This window comes from Poecilia latipinna, unplaced genomic scaffold (assembly GCF_001443285.1).
Source record: "Poecilia latipinna isolate Pla-1442-1.1 unplaced genomic scaffold, P_latipinna-1.0 Scaffold7, whole genome shotgun sequence".
Classification (NCBI taxonomy): domain Eukaryota; kingdom Metazoa; phylum Chordata; class Actinopteri; order Cyprinodontiformes; family Poeciliidae; genus Poecilia; species Poecilia latipinna.
This window is the reverse complement of record NW_015112623.1, coordinates 841368-860144: the sequence shown is the minus strand read 5'-3', so window position 1 is coordinate 860144 and position 18777 is coordinate 841368. Positions and strand designations below refer to the sequence as shown.

Below are 18777 nucleotides of genomic sequence, written 5' to 3'. Positions count from 1 at the left end.
AATTTGCTCACAGAAACACTCACACACCAACCAAGCAGACTGGAATCCCCATATTTTTTTAAAGTCCTCCAGTGTAACATTTGATACATGGATCCCGAAACATTGTCTTCTAGACTTCTAGGCGTTTGCTCAGAATACAGAAAGGATTAACAGAGTGAAGGTGTGCGCTGCAATTGGTGCAAACTTATTTGTTTGTCTCAGAGTTTGACTGTGACTAACCCAAATCCCTGTTAGATGGGAAGACGAGAAGAGGAAAAATTTTTATCTCGTTTTAATTAGTTCTTTCCAGAACTTACAAACCAAATGTTAACCTCAGAGTTGTGAGAACATATTTATGGAGATTTTTTTGGTCTTTGAGGTCTTTATGGCCAAGGACATAAATATTTTCCTGCTCCATCTTTTCAACCAAATGTATTCGCCAGATTACATAATTTTTTTTACAACACGTTGGATCAAAATGATCTCTGGCGATGTTTGATAATGAAATCTATTAGAGTCCTATTTTATTAACACTTCATTAATACTCTTTTGCAATGCATTTTGTGCATCTGGACTGCTGTCTGATTATTCATACATCTATGTAGTGTTTTTTACATTCAGCTTTGATTTTGTCAGCTGAACCACTAATGGATTCATAATGGAGTAATGGTGGAGTTATTAAGCCTTGGTCTGATCACTTCACCTGTATCAAACAAATAATCAGTGATTATTTGTTTGGATGTTCAATCTTATCTGATTAATTCATTTAAAATAAAAAGCCATAATGAATTGAAACAATACACCATTACATGTTGTTTTATATCTCAAAATGCAGCTAAATCTGTAAGTTTAAGTAATTGATATAGTTCCTGTTTAAATTTGGGATTTTAAACAGTGACATTTTCCTTGGAACCAGGAAGTTTAATTTATTTAATTACACTTTATTCTGTTAAGAAGAAATGCTGAGAGCTTACCGCAGCGCAGATACTGGTTTTTCCATCACTTACTTTGGATTACAAAATACTTCCAAGTCATTGTAAGCTTTGTTTCTACATGAACAAAGGATCAAATGATTGTGTAATACGCAGTAAGAAGTTATTCTAGTGACAAACCCGCAGAGAATTATCAGCTTGCATTGTTTCATTGCTCCCAGCCTTTTTGTTGCAATCCAGTGTGGGTGTCTGTGAGAGAGTTTAAGACGCTACTTCAAGTAAGCAATGGGCAGAGGAGAACAGAAAAGACTTTGTATTTAGCATTTCCTTCTTAAAACTTGTTTGTCAAAGTATTTTCGTAGGATGTTTAAAGGAAAATCTCATTTACTTCTACATCTACCCTCCACTCCACCTCATTTGGGTCGTTGCTAAGGTATTCTTCTAAGAAATGGGACACTCCTTCGGGAAGCTCACTCATAACCTTTTGTCTCTAATTCCTCATTGTGTTCAGATACAACGTAGGGTACCTGAATGCGCCATGTGAACAGTTAATGGTTGTTGTCAAAGAACAACCACTACCAACATGATGCATCCACATTAGGCCTGTCAGGATAACAAAATTTGCTGGACGACAAATGGTCTCAGTAATTATTACTAGAAAAGATTATGTTGTTTTGAGACTGCTTTAAAGTAATACATTGATAATGGCGCACAATAATGCAAGTTTGCCCTTTCAAAGACCAATAAACTTTCATTTTGTAAAGAACACTTGGTACTGGGAGACATTTTAAATATTAAAAGTCAAACACAACAACCACAAGCAACAAATAAGATGGAAATAAGTACCACACACAACCAAAACCATAAACAAAATGTATCATGATGCCTCTGAAAAAATATTAATCATCAAACTCCTGTTAGTTTATCATACAATTAATTGATTTATCGCATCAGACTTAGTATGGATGTGTCAAATACAACAGTGTTTTTGTTTCTAACTATATATTTTTTTTTCTTATCAGAGTTTATGTAAAATATGGGTATGCATTTTATTTTTGTGCCTCACTGACCTTCAACATTTTTAGAAGACTACAAAATCATCTTTATGGTAGCTATTTATGCCAATAAAGTGTTTTTTTTCTTCTTTTTGTTTTTTTCCTTGCATTTCAGTACATTTGTGAGTAAATTTGTAATCTTTTAGAGAAAATGTTAGAAAAGCTCTTTCCCGTCGCCCACACACACAACCTCAGGTCACAGGATGTCAAAGAATCAAATGGGACTTAGTCAAAGTGTTGTGTATTATTCCTTTTTTTTAAAAAAACATTGTATTCGGATTATCTATTATCATTCTTTAATCTTACTTTCAAGCAAAGATCAACTTTGAAAAGGAAGGTCAGATTTACTTCTTAAATAGCCGTGCAAATGCAACACGTAATTATTGACTGTCAAGTTAGTGTAACAATTCACTTGAAAGAGCTTAATATCCGCCTTACAGCTTTATATACACAATGCTTATGAACTAATACAAACGTAACGTCTGAAAGGTTGCTTTTAGGTGATAACCTATAATGTCAGTCAGCTTAGTGACGTGCCGGCTTGCTGCCCAGGACATCTGTCAGCAGAAATGACACATTCCTCACCCTCAGTGGCACCACATCCTTCCCTTCATGACACAAGGCAACTCCTTTTTGAGGATACGGTTTAGGATACAGCTGCTTTTGGACTGATTATAGCCTGGAGGAAGACGGACAACAAGGGAAATGCTCAGGCCTGTCAGGAGTCCAGAGGAGTGAAAACTGTTTAGAGAAGCAGACACTCTCCAGTTTTAACATTGAATGAACCTGAGCTTCATGTTTTCTTTGAAGAAGCTCCTGCTATTATTTAAAGTGTCTTCTTCCCATTGAGTAATGCGTCCTGTAAAAAGAACAGATTAACATGAAGCTCTGGGAATGTTGCTGAATCTTTTGTGCACACAATACAGTTTCTAGAAGACACTTTGTAATGCAGTATTGATATGGCATGATCTTGACTTGAACATAAATCAGGGCTGTCCGTTTCACACTTGTTGAGCTAAAAACTAATATTTATTGTGCCCATTTGCTTAGTCTGCACTGTTGTATTAAACACAAGCTCCATCTACTGCACTGACACAAGGAATACTCTTACATTTTTTGGAAAAGCTGTGCCACAAAATATAATTCTGTACAGGGCAGCAAAACTTCCCATATTCTCAAGTCCAAAACTTGGCAGGTGTGTGTCTAACCTAACCATAAATGTGTCAGTTGCTCTGTTATTGTAAGCTGCAGTCTTACAATAAGCAAAGTTGTAGCTACAAAAATCTGAATGATCCAGGAGGAAGAAAAACTTTTGGTCAGTTCTATTGATTTGATTTTATCAGGACAATAATGCACACAAAAATAGGAAGCAGTTTAAGTCCTATATCAAAATTTATGGGAGTGCTTAGTCTTAATGCATTGAATTTTTCAGCATTTAACATGCTAATGATGAATCAGAGCTGATTGAAGGGAAAACTGTCCAAATCCACAATTTGGCCGGTCAATGCAGCTCTAGTTGGTTTTCTGGAAAGACACTTCCTTGTAAAAAATAAAATGTAGGTGACGAGATAAGGAGACAAAATAGTGAAAGTAAAATAACTATCTTTTTAGACAACTTAAAGGCTCTCCCTTACTAAATGAGTCAGCCTTATAGTTGGGCCTTATAGTAACACCTTTTTCTAGCCTAATAATCAGTTGTTGGCATTTAAATGTGGACAAATGCATTTGTGATGGTTATATTTCCTGTCTTTTTCACATAGTTAGCAATTTTTAGACTAAACTTTCATGAAACCTAAACAGATGAGACTACTTTTGCTTTGAGTGACAGATTTGGATCACCAGATGGGCCCCAAAAAATAAATTATGAAAACATTTATTCTTTGAGCAACTTTCCTAACTTTGCCTCTTCACTAATATCTTAAGCTTTACTTTGATTATGTCCTCTGCTTCACTGAAATGTATCTCATGGCTTTGTTGAACAGGAATAGTTTTCCATCTTGAGTAATCCCAGGTGTTTTGTATCCGTTTTCAGCATTGTAACTATGTGAATGTATCAGGCTGTTTCTCCACAAAATCCACTACCATATCAGGACGAGCTCAGGAATCTTGCCAGCCAGCATGAAAACCGTTTGTCCAACCTCGCTTACCGCTCCCTCATAGAAAAATGAAAAGAACCATGGTTTGATCTTGGCTGCTGGAGGTTTTTTTTTTCCAGTGAGGGTAAAGGCCCAATAAGATATGAGAGTTGGTAAATCTACACATACTTCTCTGGTTGAGTCACAGCACCATGCTACAGGTTGAGAGAAAAACTGATAATCAGCTGCAGAGCTGAGCTTTTTGTGTGCTAATGTGCCAGCTGCCAGGCAACGTCTCACAGCCTTTCTTTCCACGCTGAGCAGTTTTTTTTTTTTTTCCTTGTCTCAGATCAGGCTTTCTGCGTCAGTGTGAGGACAGCGATGACCTTAACGATCAGTACTTATGACGCTTCAGAAATACCAGGCTGTAGCTGCCGTCAGCTTTAAGATGTTCTATCTCGGTTTGTTCAACCTTTGTGTCAGCATGTCCTCTGAGATATTCCAGCAGCAGACGTTGTGAGTCCAGTGTGCTGTGCGCTCTTCACTGTACATCCTCTTGTGTTATTTCAGGTGTCTGCCTTCAAACAAACACAACGCTGTTTGTTTTTTCATTATGCCACAGGTTTGAAGTGCAGCTTTTTGAAGCATTTCGCTGCCTTTGATTCTGGTCCTTAGAAGCTCGCACGCCTGCTGCTTATTTTGGGAAACAGCATATTTTGTCTGTTGTTCATCCATAATATGGAAACACAATTAAAATCACAAGTGAATAAGTTTGTTCACACAGTCAGTCATTAAAAAACATGACGCGCCATCATCCTCCTGCCACTTCCTGTTGTCGTATTTCTTTTCCGCCAGTAGTAACATCCAGTTGTTGATCACATGACTTTTGTGACCCGAAAAAGTGTTTCCATCGCAGTTTAGAGAAATTAACCATTTTCTGTCCACCTGAAACACCGCCTCATACTAGCAACAAAACATCCATCCATCCATCCATTTTCTGTACACCCTTGTCCCTTTGTGGGGTCGGGAGGGTTGCTGGTGCCTCTCCAGCTAACGTTCCAGGCGAGAGGCGGGGTCACCTGGACTGGTCGCCAGTCTGTCGCAGGGCAACAAAACATTTTATCGAAAAACATGGATTCTTTGAAATTACCGTGTTGCTATTAAGCAAATTTATTTTCGTAATTCCAGTTTGCACTATTATTTGGTCAATAGAAACAAAGCTATTGTCACTTTTACCATCGTCACAAAAGGACCGCTAAACACCGTAATAAAACTTGTATCGCCAACCCATACATCCCACATATACACAATTTTTCTTACTTTATACTGATATATTTCAAATCATTGAGTCCCAATGTTGTCGATTTATGTTTAGGTGCATTTTTATGTTTTTGTTCCAGGTGGAGGAAGGCAGCAAGGCAGCAGCTGTGAGTCTCCAGGTGGGAGACGAGCTCGTCAACATCAACGAGGTTCCCCTGAGTGGCTACAGACAGGAGGCGATCTGCCTTGTCAAAGGCTCCCACAAGACCCTCAGTCTAGTAGTGAAAAGGTAGGTGCTTGGTGTCCTCCTGGATCTGCTGCCGTCATCATCTAATAAGCATAAAAGTTCACCATGGCAACAGCTCCAAACACACCTAGGCGACGGAGGAGCAGAGATCCCGAGCCCAGCAGCTCCCCGTCTGTAATTCAGTCTATTCGTTCTGGGATCCGCTTCACAGAGCTCATGTTAGCTGGATGTTCCTGTTTAGCCAGGCTTGCTCTCAACTCTGCTTCCTGGTTTGTGGCAGAGTGTAAAAGAAGAAAGAGTGGGTGACATCATGACTGTCCCACGCAGGCAGGTGTTGGGACACACAAGGGGAAGTCATTTTATTATGTGACTGTGAGATTTTTTTTTTTTTTTTTTTTAAGTTCAGCACACCCTGTCAGTTGGTTTTGTGCTCTGTGTGATCAGGCAATACAGGTTTGTATAGTTTTGTCTGACACCAGTATCTTAACTAAACGCCTCGCTTGTTTTGCCCAGAAATATTCTAATCCCATACAGAATAGTAAACCACTATTGTCACTAGAAGACACTTCTCATAGTGTGCTGATCCTTGTGTAATTCTTTAGGTTTGATATGTGGGTTAAACTGATGAATCATTTGTCAACAGAGCAGCCATCTTACTATTGGCCTTGTGTGTGTGTGAAACAGTGGTGGCTTTGTCTGTCATTGCCATCCGCATTTCTTTTTGCATTCTATCATATCATAGCGTAATCTCTGAACAAATTCACTCGTACAAGGAAGTCCACTCACCATTTGTCTCTGCAAGGACAAAGCTCGGATTCTCACTTATTGTTTTAGTCTCGAGAGATACGTTGTTTGTAGGATCTGGAAACAAGTATGAGGTATTGTGTATTTCCATCTCTGGTCCTTTATGTTTTAAGAAACACAGTCTAAATTTAACTAAAGAAGGCTTTTAGATTTGCCAGATTGTCTGTAACATGACATTTTAGTTTTAGAAAGTATTTTTAAACCATTTTTAGTTGAGATACACTGATTTTGTCTCTTGCCGATGTCAGATTACGTTTTTTTTTAATTGTCCCACCTGACAATTCTGTCAGATTCTAGTTTTTGATTCTAAAGACTATCACTAACCTTTCATCTGATTTTATTAAACTCAGAGTGCATCTAACTACAGGTGATCTGCTGAAGTGTTTTTCAGACTGAGTACTGTGGGAGTTCTTAGCTTTGATATATTGAATCCAAAGGGAAAAGAAATCAACTTTTTCAGTGTTTGACCTTCAAATCAGAGCAGATAAAGAGAAAATTGTTTGATTCTAACTACTGAACAACTGAGTCATATGTGTTTGTAGCCAAGAAGATTAGATTATTCTGATTTGGTAATGATGATAATAATAATAACAATACAATGTAATTATAAAACCCTCCTAAATTTGAAAGAAATCTCAAAGTGCCGCATTAAAGGTAAAATGAGACACAATAAGAATCAAACAAACAATAAAATAGTAATAGTTCTGTTGGTAACCTTTGCTGAATAGAAATGTTCTTTGAAACAGTCATAAGTCTTCAATGGCTCTCTGGCGAGGGTGTTTCAGAGCCGTGGGGCAGCGACAGCAAATGCTCGGTCATCCAACATGTGAACTTTAGTCCCGGTTGGTAGAGATAGTGAGTGTTTGTATAACGGATCCCGATGAGAAGGATATTATGGTTGTCTAAAGCAGCTGAGGTCCAGGAGGATGAGGAGCGATGGAGAGCCCTGCTAGCAGGTTGTTGGTGACTCTGATCGGAGCCGTTTCTGTACAAAGAGAAGACCAGAAATCAGACTGAAATCTTACAAATGGATTGACTTGCTTGAGTTGGTCCTTAACAACTTTTCAGAACTCTTTACAGCACAGGTCTTGGAGGGCAACTGCCCTGCAACTTTTAGCTGTGCCTCTGCTGCACCACACCTGAATACAATAATTAAGTCAGTAGCAAAGCTCTGGAGAACTGATCTACACAAGAAGAATGTAATTAAGTCATTTAATTCCAGTGTTTTGTACCTGTGGCACATCTAAAAACTGCAGGACAGCGGCCCTTCAGGACTGGAGTTTGACTTTACAGAAAGAATTGGAAATGGGATATGATTTGAGATTGTTAGCTCCATGGAGATAAAAACCCATACAGAAAGTTAACAGATTTAATCTGTTTCAATTACCTGCATTTCTGTCGACAGAGATCACAGCTGCATGTCTTAGAATGAAAACATAGATTTTGCAAGAAGATACAGTCTATGTGAAACCGAGTAGCTCCCCATACGGGCGGACCTTTAGATAAGTCTCACTATTTTGGTAGTCTAAAATATTCAAGTAGATTGCAGGAAAATAAAGATATATTAAAGAAAGGTATTGGTATTTTAGTATTTTGTACTGACTCTGATGGGTTATGCTCCATGAAACTCTTCTAAAGTGGCATTAATCCCCTTATCTTGGAGGAATGTTGCATAATCCCACATCAGCTTTTGAAAGGTATGGCTACTAAAGTTTTAGCTCAGGGTGGTTTGAGTAAATGTTCTGTCTGGCTCTACCAGGGGTCTCAGTCAAGGAATTATTTTTACTCCCGGTGTTACCAAGAAATCTTGGTTAATGACTTTCTAGACAGCAGAGGAATTTCGGTTTTCACATGATTTTTTCCTGACACATTTTTCTTTTGAACCTGTGGGAGGAAATGGATTAGCTTCACAATACATTAAGCTGCTGAAAAGCAGAAGGCATGAGTGGGGGATTCTGGATATTTTTACTTTAATATGCTTGTAATTCGTAATGGAGTGAGACATTACCTTTCAAGGACAAGTCTTAATCATATTGTGTTTAGCAGTCTCTGAATCCCACAGGCCTCTCTGTTTGCTCGGATTGTCTGTGTTGAGGAATTCCTTTGTTCGACTCGTCTCAAATAGCATCTCGAGTCAGTCATTTCCCAAGGCCATAATAACAAGTCTGGGTCACATTTAGAATACTGCGAAGTGATAGTGGGTCATTACTGAACCTCAAAGCTTCACTTCATGTCCAATTTCTCCTACTTGTCATTCAGCTGCGGTCTGCTTGTTTGCTTGTTGATGTTTGGCAATGTTCTGTCCTCTGGCGTTCACTACCTGTAGTTTGCTTGGAGCCCATGATGTTTTCTTTTGCTCTCCACCTCTGCCTGTGCACGTCAAATGTTATTTGTTAAACACCTCCCCATTCAGCTGAAGGATAATGTTGGATGGTTATCAGAAAGCTGTCAGAACCTGCCCCTGTGTACAGGTGTGGTTTCTCTACACATAGCATAAGGGCGGAGCTCAGTTTCCACTCTCGTACTTTTTGCACATGGTGACTCATGCGCGGTGGTTGGTGCAATGTCATTTTTGCGAGGGGACGGGCAGAACTTGTCACACGTCACATAGAGATCAGATAGGTGTGGCTGTATGTGGGAAAGCATCTCACTCTCCTGAATGCCTTTTCGAAACTGCTTTGATCTTTTTGCTGTGTGAAGTTAAGTATCATTTTATAGGGCCTTGCGAGCGTAATGATACCTCTTGGACCTTTTCACATTTACACATTTACCTTTACAGTCACGAACATTGAGCTGTTTTATCATGATTTTTATGTGATCAACACAAACCAGAGTATAGCTGTAAAGTGGAAGTAAGATAATAATTTTTAAGGTTTTGCAAAATACATTCTGTGTGGCACACATGTTTAGACAAAATGAGCCAAAAAGAGAGATTTAACCAACTCTGAAGAGTAAAAAAATTACCAAAAATCGCTGAGGGATGGAGTACTCAGGGCGTGATTACAGAGCCATCAAGTGTTTTGTTGCAAATAGTCAACAGGTTCGCTAAGAAAAAAAGACACAAACAGACTGCCAAGGATGCGAGAAGAATCAAGCTACCATTAACCTCTTATCTTTCAGCTCTGTCATATTCCAGAACTGCAACGTTCAGAGACATGGAAAACTAGATCAAAACTATATAGTTGGATTTACAGTCCATGATTATTCCAAGATTCCTACCTTGGTGTTTACCTTGGAGGGAATGGGCAATGACTTAAATCCTAAAATATTCAAAACTTAAGCTGTTTTGAATGTTTTATTTACATTCCACTTTACAATTATGTACCTCTACGCTTTGTCACATATATCCCATTTGAAGCTTTTGCTTGTAAATTGAGAAATTCAAGAAATGTTAATATTTCTGCAAGGCAATGTGGATATACTACTTTTAAATCAATTTGATTAAAGGTATTTAGCATAAACATGAAATATGAATAGCTTGATTGTACTGCACAATTTAAGGCGTATTGTCAGAATACACTTGAATTATCCTGTTGGATTTGGAGGGAATTGTTTACTGTTGTTCTAGTTAAGACTAGCTATTGAGAGCTAAAAACTTGCAGAACTAGTATCCGTAATTTAACCTACAATGTTATCTAAACCTGATAGTTATTTTTACTTCAGTAGACCTTATAAAAAAGTGACATTTCCTTTTCCTATGGTCGCTAAACTCAGACAGTTTATATTCTGTGGCAATGCTACACACCCATACCCTCATAAGACATTTACTGCTGCATGAATGATTAAACTTCACACTCCTGTGGCATTGTGTTTCCCCCTTCTGGAATCAGCACAAAAGTACCAGAGTGACTTCTATGTTTCACCATTTTTCTGCTGCTGGCACAATCATCTGCTGCTGCAAAGTTCTGTTTTAATGTTGTTGTCCTTGTAGCAACAAAATAAACATTCATACACACCGAGTGGCTGTTTTAGATTAACGAAAGCTTCAGCATTTCAGAGCAAAATCCAGTTATAGCAGGAAAAGATTACAGGGGTATGTTACAGTGTAAGCACTCAGTAGGGGTTCTGGGCAGTGGCGTACATTTAGCAAGCCTTATTTTTCTAATTAAGCCTACGCAATACGTTTTGGAATGCAGATAACTAAATTCCTTTTAAGTAGATTTCTTAAAATTGTTTGTATCTCAACATAAATTATAGTTTACAGACTAAAGCTTTTGTTTTTGTAGTTTCTAGTCTTGCCTTTAGGGAAACTTTGACAGTCTACTAATATTGGCTGCATTCAACTTGGCAATGTACTGTTTTACTTTGTACATGAAATCATACAGTCTTTAAGGTAGAATTATAAATTATACCGATTTTTTTCCTCATGAATTTTCACAGAATCCAGTAGATTTATGAGCGATTTACCAAAGTTGTGGGAGATTTTTGTTCACTGGTTTTTATCATTCTTTATTCGACCAATGCTGATTTTAGTCAATCTTGATTCCTCTTTTAACCAGTGTATAATGATATATATTAATATAGTTCAGAACATTTCCCTATCCTGCTGTTTTGATCTGGCTTTAGTTATTTATGATGGTAGTACGCACAACTCTTGACTATAGCATCTTGCATTACCGTTTTACCCTCTTAGCATCACCAAAACAACAGTCCCCATGTGTATCCTCTCTCTCCTTCATTATCATCTCCCTGATAATGAAATGGCTAACTAGTTTGAAGCTTACCCTCAGTCACAGCTTCGACCTGGAAGAGTGTTGTAACGGTGAGTTTGGGAATGGTGCACAGATTAGAAAAGGGCTGGATTTTGAAATGCTGCGTGTTATGAGGTGTGAGTATGTGTGTCCAATATTCTCATACTGTTTCAGAAACTGTAATGTTTGGACTAGTTATGTCGAGTAATTATGTAGGTGATGAACTCTGTGTTGTTGCAGAGTTGTCTATGATTTATTTTTTGCCATCTTCAGCCATGTTTTTGACTCATTCTTCATGTGTAACATTAGAAATGTTCTGTCAACAGGTAACACCTATAAAAGAGTCTTAATGGGGAACATAGCCCTCCAGGATCCAGAATAACAGCCAAGTCCTGGCTGACTTCGCATATAAATATTTTGCACCTTTTTGCCATTTTGACAGTTTTGTGAGGCTTGCTCACACTAATTATTTTATTTTAGGTGCACTCCTAAGCTCTAAATAATTACTTGTTGATGAATTTATGCCCATTGTCAGACACACAAAAGAATCCAATAAAATTTGAGGTGGCATTTAGCACTCGTGTAATGATACAGCTGGAAGCTTCGTCCTCAGTCTGAAGGCTTCCAGGTGTTTCTGGGCCATGGGTCAGCACAGACAGCTCGTGACTCGGCAGCTGGTATGCCACTCAGCCCAGGAATGTGCCGATCATTGCATGGTGCTCACAGTTCACCTCTCTCACCTACACCATGACTGGTCTGATTGTGGAGTTAGCTGAAGAAAGGCCTTTGTGAGCCTCCTCAGGGAGCAAACGGGACCCAGCAGCTCACCTGCAAAGTGCAGGTTTGGCAGTTTGAACTTTAGCTTTTTTTTTTTTTCCTGCCGTCCAATACTGTACATGATGCTGCACTTTCCTCCGTCACCGCCATGCTTTTCAAGCTGGCTGATAATTACCAGCTGTCTATCATTTTTCTTGACAGCATTCCCCCTTTCAGCTGAAACTAATAGGTTTAGGAGTGAAAATATGTGAAGGTTTAGAGTCTGACTTTCCGTAACATCTCAGGGGATACAGTACAAGCAATGTTTCTAGATGGATTGCCTTTAGTTATTTTCTTACTTCACAGTATTGAAACATAATATTATTGAGGTTCTTGAAGAAAAATGCTTACAATAGGTTTTTGTGAACTTTAGTGCCTTTTATGTCAGCATTAGGTTGCAGTATTTCTGCACTAATCTGCATCCCATAATTATTTTTTTTTGTCCTTTAGAAAACGAAAACTGTGAACTGGAATGTTTTCCACTTTAAGAAGACAAGAAGATAAAAACATGGGAGCATTTTTAATTTCTTAGAAAAACTGTTGTGTTTTGTAATTTCTTATTAAGAATTCTGAATAGATATTTACCGATTCAGCATGAGCACTTGGGGAGTGTTTTCCTGTTATTGGTCAGGTTTAATTTGCACAAAAATGCAAACAATTATCTATACAATGATCCAAGCATTTTTATTTGAAACTGAAAAGCAACAATTATTCCTTCTGCTCTTGGAATAATGTTGCATTGATTAAGGAGATATAGAAAATGGAAGGTTATCTTTAACCTTTTAGAATGTTAATCAATTTTGAATTTAAGGAAAAAATTATTTTGAATAAATAATCTGATATATTGGTCGGATTACCTTCAAGAATAGTCATCCTGCAATCATCTCCTTAAAAGAGTCGCCATTTTTAGCTTACTAGGTGTATTTTTAAATGGTATTGAGACTCTTTATTTTTCAGATCCTGATTGTTTTTAATGACCAAAAATATCCAAACAACATTTTTCATCCTGCTGACCAGCAGTATGCAGCAACATGTGGCAACTGTTACTCTGTTCATAAGATTTCAAACAGTTAAAAATATGTGTCCAATTTTATTGTGGTTGCCGCACCATAATTGGTTTACTTGAAACTGTGTTCTTAGATTAAAAAGTTGAATTTGATCATATCTACAATTAACAGTCAATACTTTTTGATATTGATCTGTGTTCACCAAGCAGAGGTAACAACCCCTGATGGTCAGCAGCTCCGCTCTTTACCGGATACTTTCAGGAAACCAAGCGCTCTCACACACTATAGATAAAGCTGTTGCCATGGTAATTGTTGAAATGCATGTGTGCCTCACAACAGGGGTGATGGCAAGACAAGAGTCCGGCTTTTCATCTCCCAATTAGCATATTAGCCCCTTAGAGCCAATGAGACGACGCAAGGAAGGGGGAATACTCACAGGGGACTGGCTATGACAATGGCCCTCCTCCCTTTAGTGCACTTTTCTACCCCCTCTCTGGGGGAAAAAAGCCCCTGAAGAAAACCTCCCATAAGTTGTATCTACTTCTGCCAGGAAAACTTGGTTTTACTTTCAGTGTTGCCCATTTCAGGTTGAAATGTCTAAGTTGTCAGACAATGTGAGTTTGTAGGTAATGTTGGTGCTCAGAAGTCAGTCCTTTTTATCTTTGTCTTTGAAGTACTGGGACCATTATGCCTGACCAGCACATGGATGCAGCTGGTCCCACTTTACAACTCAAACTAAATTCCACTTTGATATTAGTGGACTGCTTTTAGGATTTACATTTGTTGTGGTTGTTGTTGTTTCTGTTCATCCACATGTTTGGTGAGTCTGACTTCATCATTTATTTATTCATTTATTTTTACATTTTAACATTAAATAGTTGAAATCTATCTCTTTTGATGCTGATGTTTTATGCTGCCTATTTATACATCAATGAATAATTGTGGATAACGGGGCCTTCTTTGGTTTCCTTTGACCCTAATACTTTGTTATTGTTGTGAGAACCTTTTGTTTTACCTCTCGGTCTGAGGCCATCAGTCATTTAGGTTAAGCCGTGATCAGTAAGAATTAACATTTTAAAACATAAAGACAAATTAAACTTTAAAGAATTGCACATAAAAGAAATGATAAAGGTTTTTGGACTTTTTTTGTTGTATTATGTGATTTTATTTTTTTCTTGACTGCTCAGTCGAGCGTACACTTGGTGTTCAGTCGGACTTCAAACTGGTCACTCAGAAAGCAGTGACCAGTTTCTTCCCCTGCCCCCCACTGCAGCCATCCAATTCACTTTCCTGACATATCTGTGCTTGCCCAGCTGTAGCCCTGACGATAGGCCTAATAAAACCAGGTTCATTTGCATACCAATGGCATGCGCCATGTGTGGTTAGCTGCCCCAGAAACAGGCCTGCGACGACACAAGGACGACTTGGGCTCCATGTTGGCTTGTCTTTGTCTTCTAAATAGGCCTTATCTCTAATCCTCAATTCATTTTAGGGAACTGACCCACTTTACAGAGGCTTTAATCTGTCTGTCTGAAAAAGATCATAGGGTGTCAAAACTGTATTAATTTGATCCAAAAGCAAGAGTCGTGTTTCCAAGAGAAACAAGCTGTTGGTTTTGGACATTTTCTCATTACTTCAGTGAAGCAGCAGGTCCTGCTAACCTCACTTTTATGAGCAAATCTTCTCTTCAGTGAAAACCAAGGCAAGAAAACCTTTGTTTACACATCTGCACTATTACATTAGTAATGTTTTATATATATTCAACAGATTTGTTGGCTGAATATACTTGAGATAACGCCATTATAGAAATTGGAGCCTGATGCCCAGTAAAAGAATTAAAATGTTTTTGATACCGATTATTATCCTTTTGGTTAACAGTTCACCATTTGTCCACCACAAACTACTGCCTCTGTGGCTGCCAAACTGTGTCAGTTTTGAGCTCGAGTGGGGGCAGAAAAGATGCCTGGCATGCAGACGACAGCTTGAATAAAGCGGTGAAGTGGCTGATCTGATTGTGAGCGAGATTCTCCTCTCTAAGCCCCCCTGACTCATGCTGGGCCTGTGTTCCCCCAGGGACCATATGGCCGTCTGATTATAGCTCACCTCAGCTTCACCCTCCTCTGACGATGAGAGATGGTTGCTGCAGTTTTGCAGTTGCCTGTAAATTATTCTGTCCGTCTTACCTGGGCTTTCTCATTTGCTCCAGCGTCATGAACTGAACACCGAAGTGTTTTTACCAGAAGGGGGGGCTGTTACATTGAGTACGAGTTAATTACTATTCAGAAATACTGCATGTCCCTTTGAATTACAATCATTTATACTTCAGTATGATATGTCTTTAACCTCTGTTTTGTTGAGTTTGAATGTTCTTTCTGCCAAGTTCATACAGGTTTTCTGTGCGATCTAGAAAAGCATGATATTCCGTCCAAATGTTAAGTTTTGAATAGTTATGGAAACCCAAAAGAAGGAAAAATGTTTGTCTTTTGATGCAATTTTCTCTTTTTCTCAAAGAAAAACAGATAAACTTTTTCACAAAAGCAAGTGGTTCAAATTTCCTGTATGTGTTAAGAGGAAAGTTAATATAAACATTGCATGACCTTCACTTATTCTGTAAATTTAGTGTTCTATGAAAACTTTAAAAAGAATAGTTAAGCAGCTATGTGGAATATATAAAGTTGAATATTAGTAATATATTTACTGCAGTTTTATTTAAGATTCTTAAAGAGATAATTTAGTGAGATTTTCTGTTTTGTTTTTATTAACGTGACTTTTGTTTTGTGGCTATGAGCTATTAGTATCTTGTACATATCTGTTAACTCTCTTGGCATCCTTAATAGAAAATAGATTGGAAAGTAGAAATTAAAATGGATTGATTATTCCCAGAGGGTGAACTTAACTAGTCTGAACGAGGACAGCTCCAAAGTCGATTTCTGTAATCCTTGCAGATTAATAATCCTTTAAAATCCTGTCTCATTTGCATAAATAAATTATTTACATATTAGATAGTTACAAGGAAGGCAGTGGCAGGTCTGCAGTTTATGCCAATGAATTTCCCATGGGAAATGCGAAAGAGATCTGAGGAAAATTTCTAACAGAGTTCCTGTTACAAATATCTTAAGTGGTGAAATTATTTTACTAAATGAACATCATGTTTGATTGAAGAAGCCTTTTCTCTGTGATTAAAACCACAACCCTTTCATATTCCAAATCATTTGTTTAGTTTTCCTTTTACAGGTGCGCTGTTTATCACATGCATTTTGCAAAGCATCATCCTATTTAAGTTTTTTATCTTCCTTTAAATGGCTGCAGATGTTAAAGGCAACCAAAAGTATAGCGTCTTAAAACTGAAGCTACGTCCAACCTGTTCAGTGTTCACAAGCATATCAGTATTTCAGAATGTAAAGTGGTTTTTTTGTGTTGTCCTGCTGGTGAGCTCTGTGTCTTCCTGCCCTTGCTGCCCAGGAATTTGAAAATGGTGGATATTGTAGCTCAGAAAATGCCCTCAGAGAATGATGTGCATGTGGCGAGAAGCTTTCTTACGAAGATTTTGCGAAGTTCCATGAGGTATGATTCTGTGATTTCACTGTAAAGAAGTAGTGCATATGTCCTGTCCACTCCCCCCCTCATCATGTCTGCCTTGTGAACATTACCATAGAACTCATTTGCTTAGTAAAGTCCTTTGACATCAGCTTTCTGTCTCTGGCCGATCATCACCTGCATTCTCCTGTGATTCATATCATTCAATAAAGTTCATTCCATTGTGCAGCATGCATCTTCATCCAGTTAGACGTAGAATGCGTTTTGTTTGTAATTCTGAGCAAATGTGTTAATTTGTGTTTTGTGTTTGCCTTGTGACATGCTACCTCAGAAAGAACGGCTTTCAAGGGTATGTGACTTATGGCTAACTATCATCTGCAAATCTAAAATATGTCACATTTATTCCCACTGTGACTGATGGAGTGAACAAAAAATATGACACATCAATGGTTTAAAGAGTTTGTTTGGATTTGTTTAAAAAGTTGAGTCCTTACAGTGCAACATACCATTTACTTGAAACTTCAGCTCCAACGTCTGGCCTTATAAAATAACCATTTTCAGAGCTCAGACTACTCAGGTTTGCCAAAGACCTGTAGGAGTGTACCATAGTTTACGACACTAACACACACATCATCTGATACCTCAAAGCAAATGTGTTTTTAATACATACTTGTGTGCTCAATTTAAAAAATATGTCAAACTCATGCTCAGACTTCTCACAAGACAACTGTTGCCTTATTTTTGAACCTTTAAGTTTGCTGATAGTCGACATGGGCTTGTTTATAGATGGAAAAACAGTGTTTTTCATCAGAGTTTGGTCTGTAACCCAGTCTGTTTTTTTTTGCCCTCTCTGCAGACGGAATGAACCCATAAGCAGGCCTCACTCCTGGCACTCCACCAAGTTCAATGAAAGCCAATCAGAAGCTGGCAGAAGACAGTCCCCGCCCACCACGGTGTGGCACCCCAGATATCATGCAAGGTAACTGGGATTTAGTTGTTTTGCTGCCGATTCTGAGTTTGGGGTGTCTTTTCATTTACAGTACACAATTTTATGATTTTAGTTTTCAGAACTTAGAGCTGATTATTTCTCATGCAATTGTTTTACACCAACAACTACTGCCTCAAACATGTATATTTAGTTTTGAAATGGCATGTTTGTGTATTCTGACGTCCATAGACTTGTGGTGAAAAAATATGACAGTTTCACAGCATATATATATATATATATATATATATATATATATATATATATATATATATAGAGAGAGAGAGAGAGAGAGAGAGATAGTATTTAAAAAATATGAATGTAATTCAACTGTTTTTATTTAGAACAGAAACTCAACTGTCATGTATCCTAGTGTTGCTAAAATATTCTAACATAGATTATCACAGGTAGAATAGTTTCTTTGAGGGTATTTATTAATCATTATTTTTATTTCGATGCATACATGCAGTAAAGAACCAAATAAACACCCTCTACATTTTGCGATAGTTTACAAATCCATATTCATTATACATGTTTCAACAGATGATGTTAGCTCAGCTTAGCCTAACAGACACATGCTCTAATAAGGTGGTGATAGTGGTGTGTAATTACAACCAAAAATAACAGCCAACATTGTCTCTGCCAGCAGTGTGCAGAAACAGGACAGGCAGCGGTCGAAGTAGCATTAATTAATGCTCCATATCATCCGATTACTCCGGCATATTCTCTAATGGAAATTCCTGTTAAAGTAACTCCAAACAGTTTGAAGGAAAATGTTTGTGTGTTTGAAGTTGTATCTTTGTCAAACCTTAGGTTACTTTGATACCAGTAACTGGATCGTGTCCAGATCTTAATGAGAAAGTAAAATGCAGGGTGTCTGTGCATCCTTAAAAAGTTTAAAAGTTTAAATTTATGTATTTAAATTAAGGCCTTAAAACATCTTGAATTCATAAAATATAAGTCTGCCTTAAATATATTAATTACATGTCTTAAATTTTGCCATATATGTAGTTTTCTGTTTCTCTTGGGATTTTTCTGTCAGTCCAAAGTGTGAGTTGTGCACAGACCTTTTCATTGCATTCTGTCATTCAAGACAGTTGGTAATTAGCTGCCAGCTAGCTTTTTTTAAGTGCAAATTTATCCCCAGCTGGCTACATGGCTCACTTCTGTTGCCAACCCATACGAGGCTAGGTGTATTCTGTGGAAAAAAAACTAAAAACTTTTAACTTTGGGACTATGGGGGTAAGGCTACAGAGAGCCATAAGCAGTATGAGAATCACACAGTCACTGCCAAGAACCCCAAACAGACCCCAGAAATGTAAGTTTTCATTAAGATCTGTTGATTGCAATACAACAGCTCCCCCAACCATCTCCTGTATTTATATATAT

General features: G+C 37.9%; 1 protein-coding gene across 4 annotated transcripts in view; it reads left to right on the top strand.

Annotated features, from left to right (window-relative positions):
* Window positions 1-18777, top strand: part of shroom2a (shroom family member 2a) — a 46280-nt gene that overhangs the window by 8909 nt on the left and 18594 nt on the right. The window contains exons 3-6 of one of the 4 annotated variants that reach the window (XM_015025119.1): window positions 5442-5590; window positions 16329-16430; window positions 16735-16752; window positions 17260-17382. In XM_015025119.1, the coding sequence (XP_014880605.1) occupies window positions 5442-5590; window positions 16329-16430; window positions 16735-16752; window positions 17260-17382 (392 nt within the window). Of the gene's footprint in view, window positions 1-5441; window positions 5591-6327; window positions 6427-16328; window positions 16431-16734; window positions 16753-17259; window positions 17383-18777 lie in introns of those variants that run through there. The other 3 variants (XM_015025185.1, XM_015025247.1, XM_015025315.1) reach the window with 3 other exon arrangements.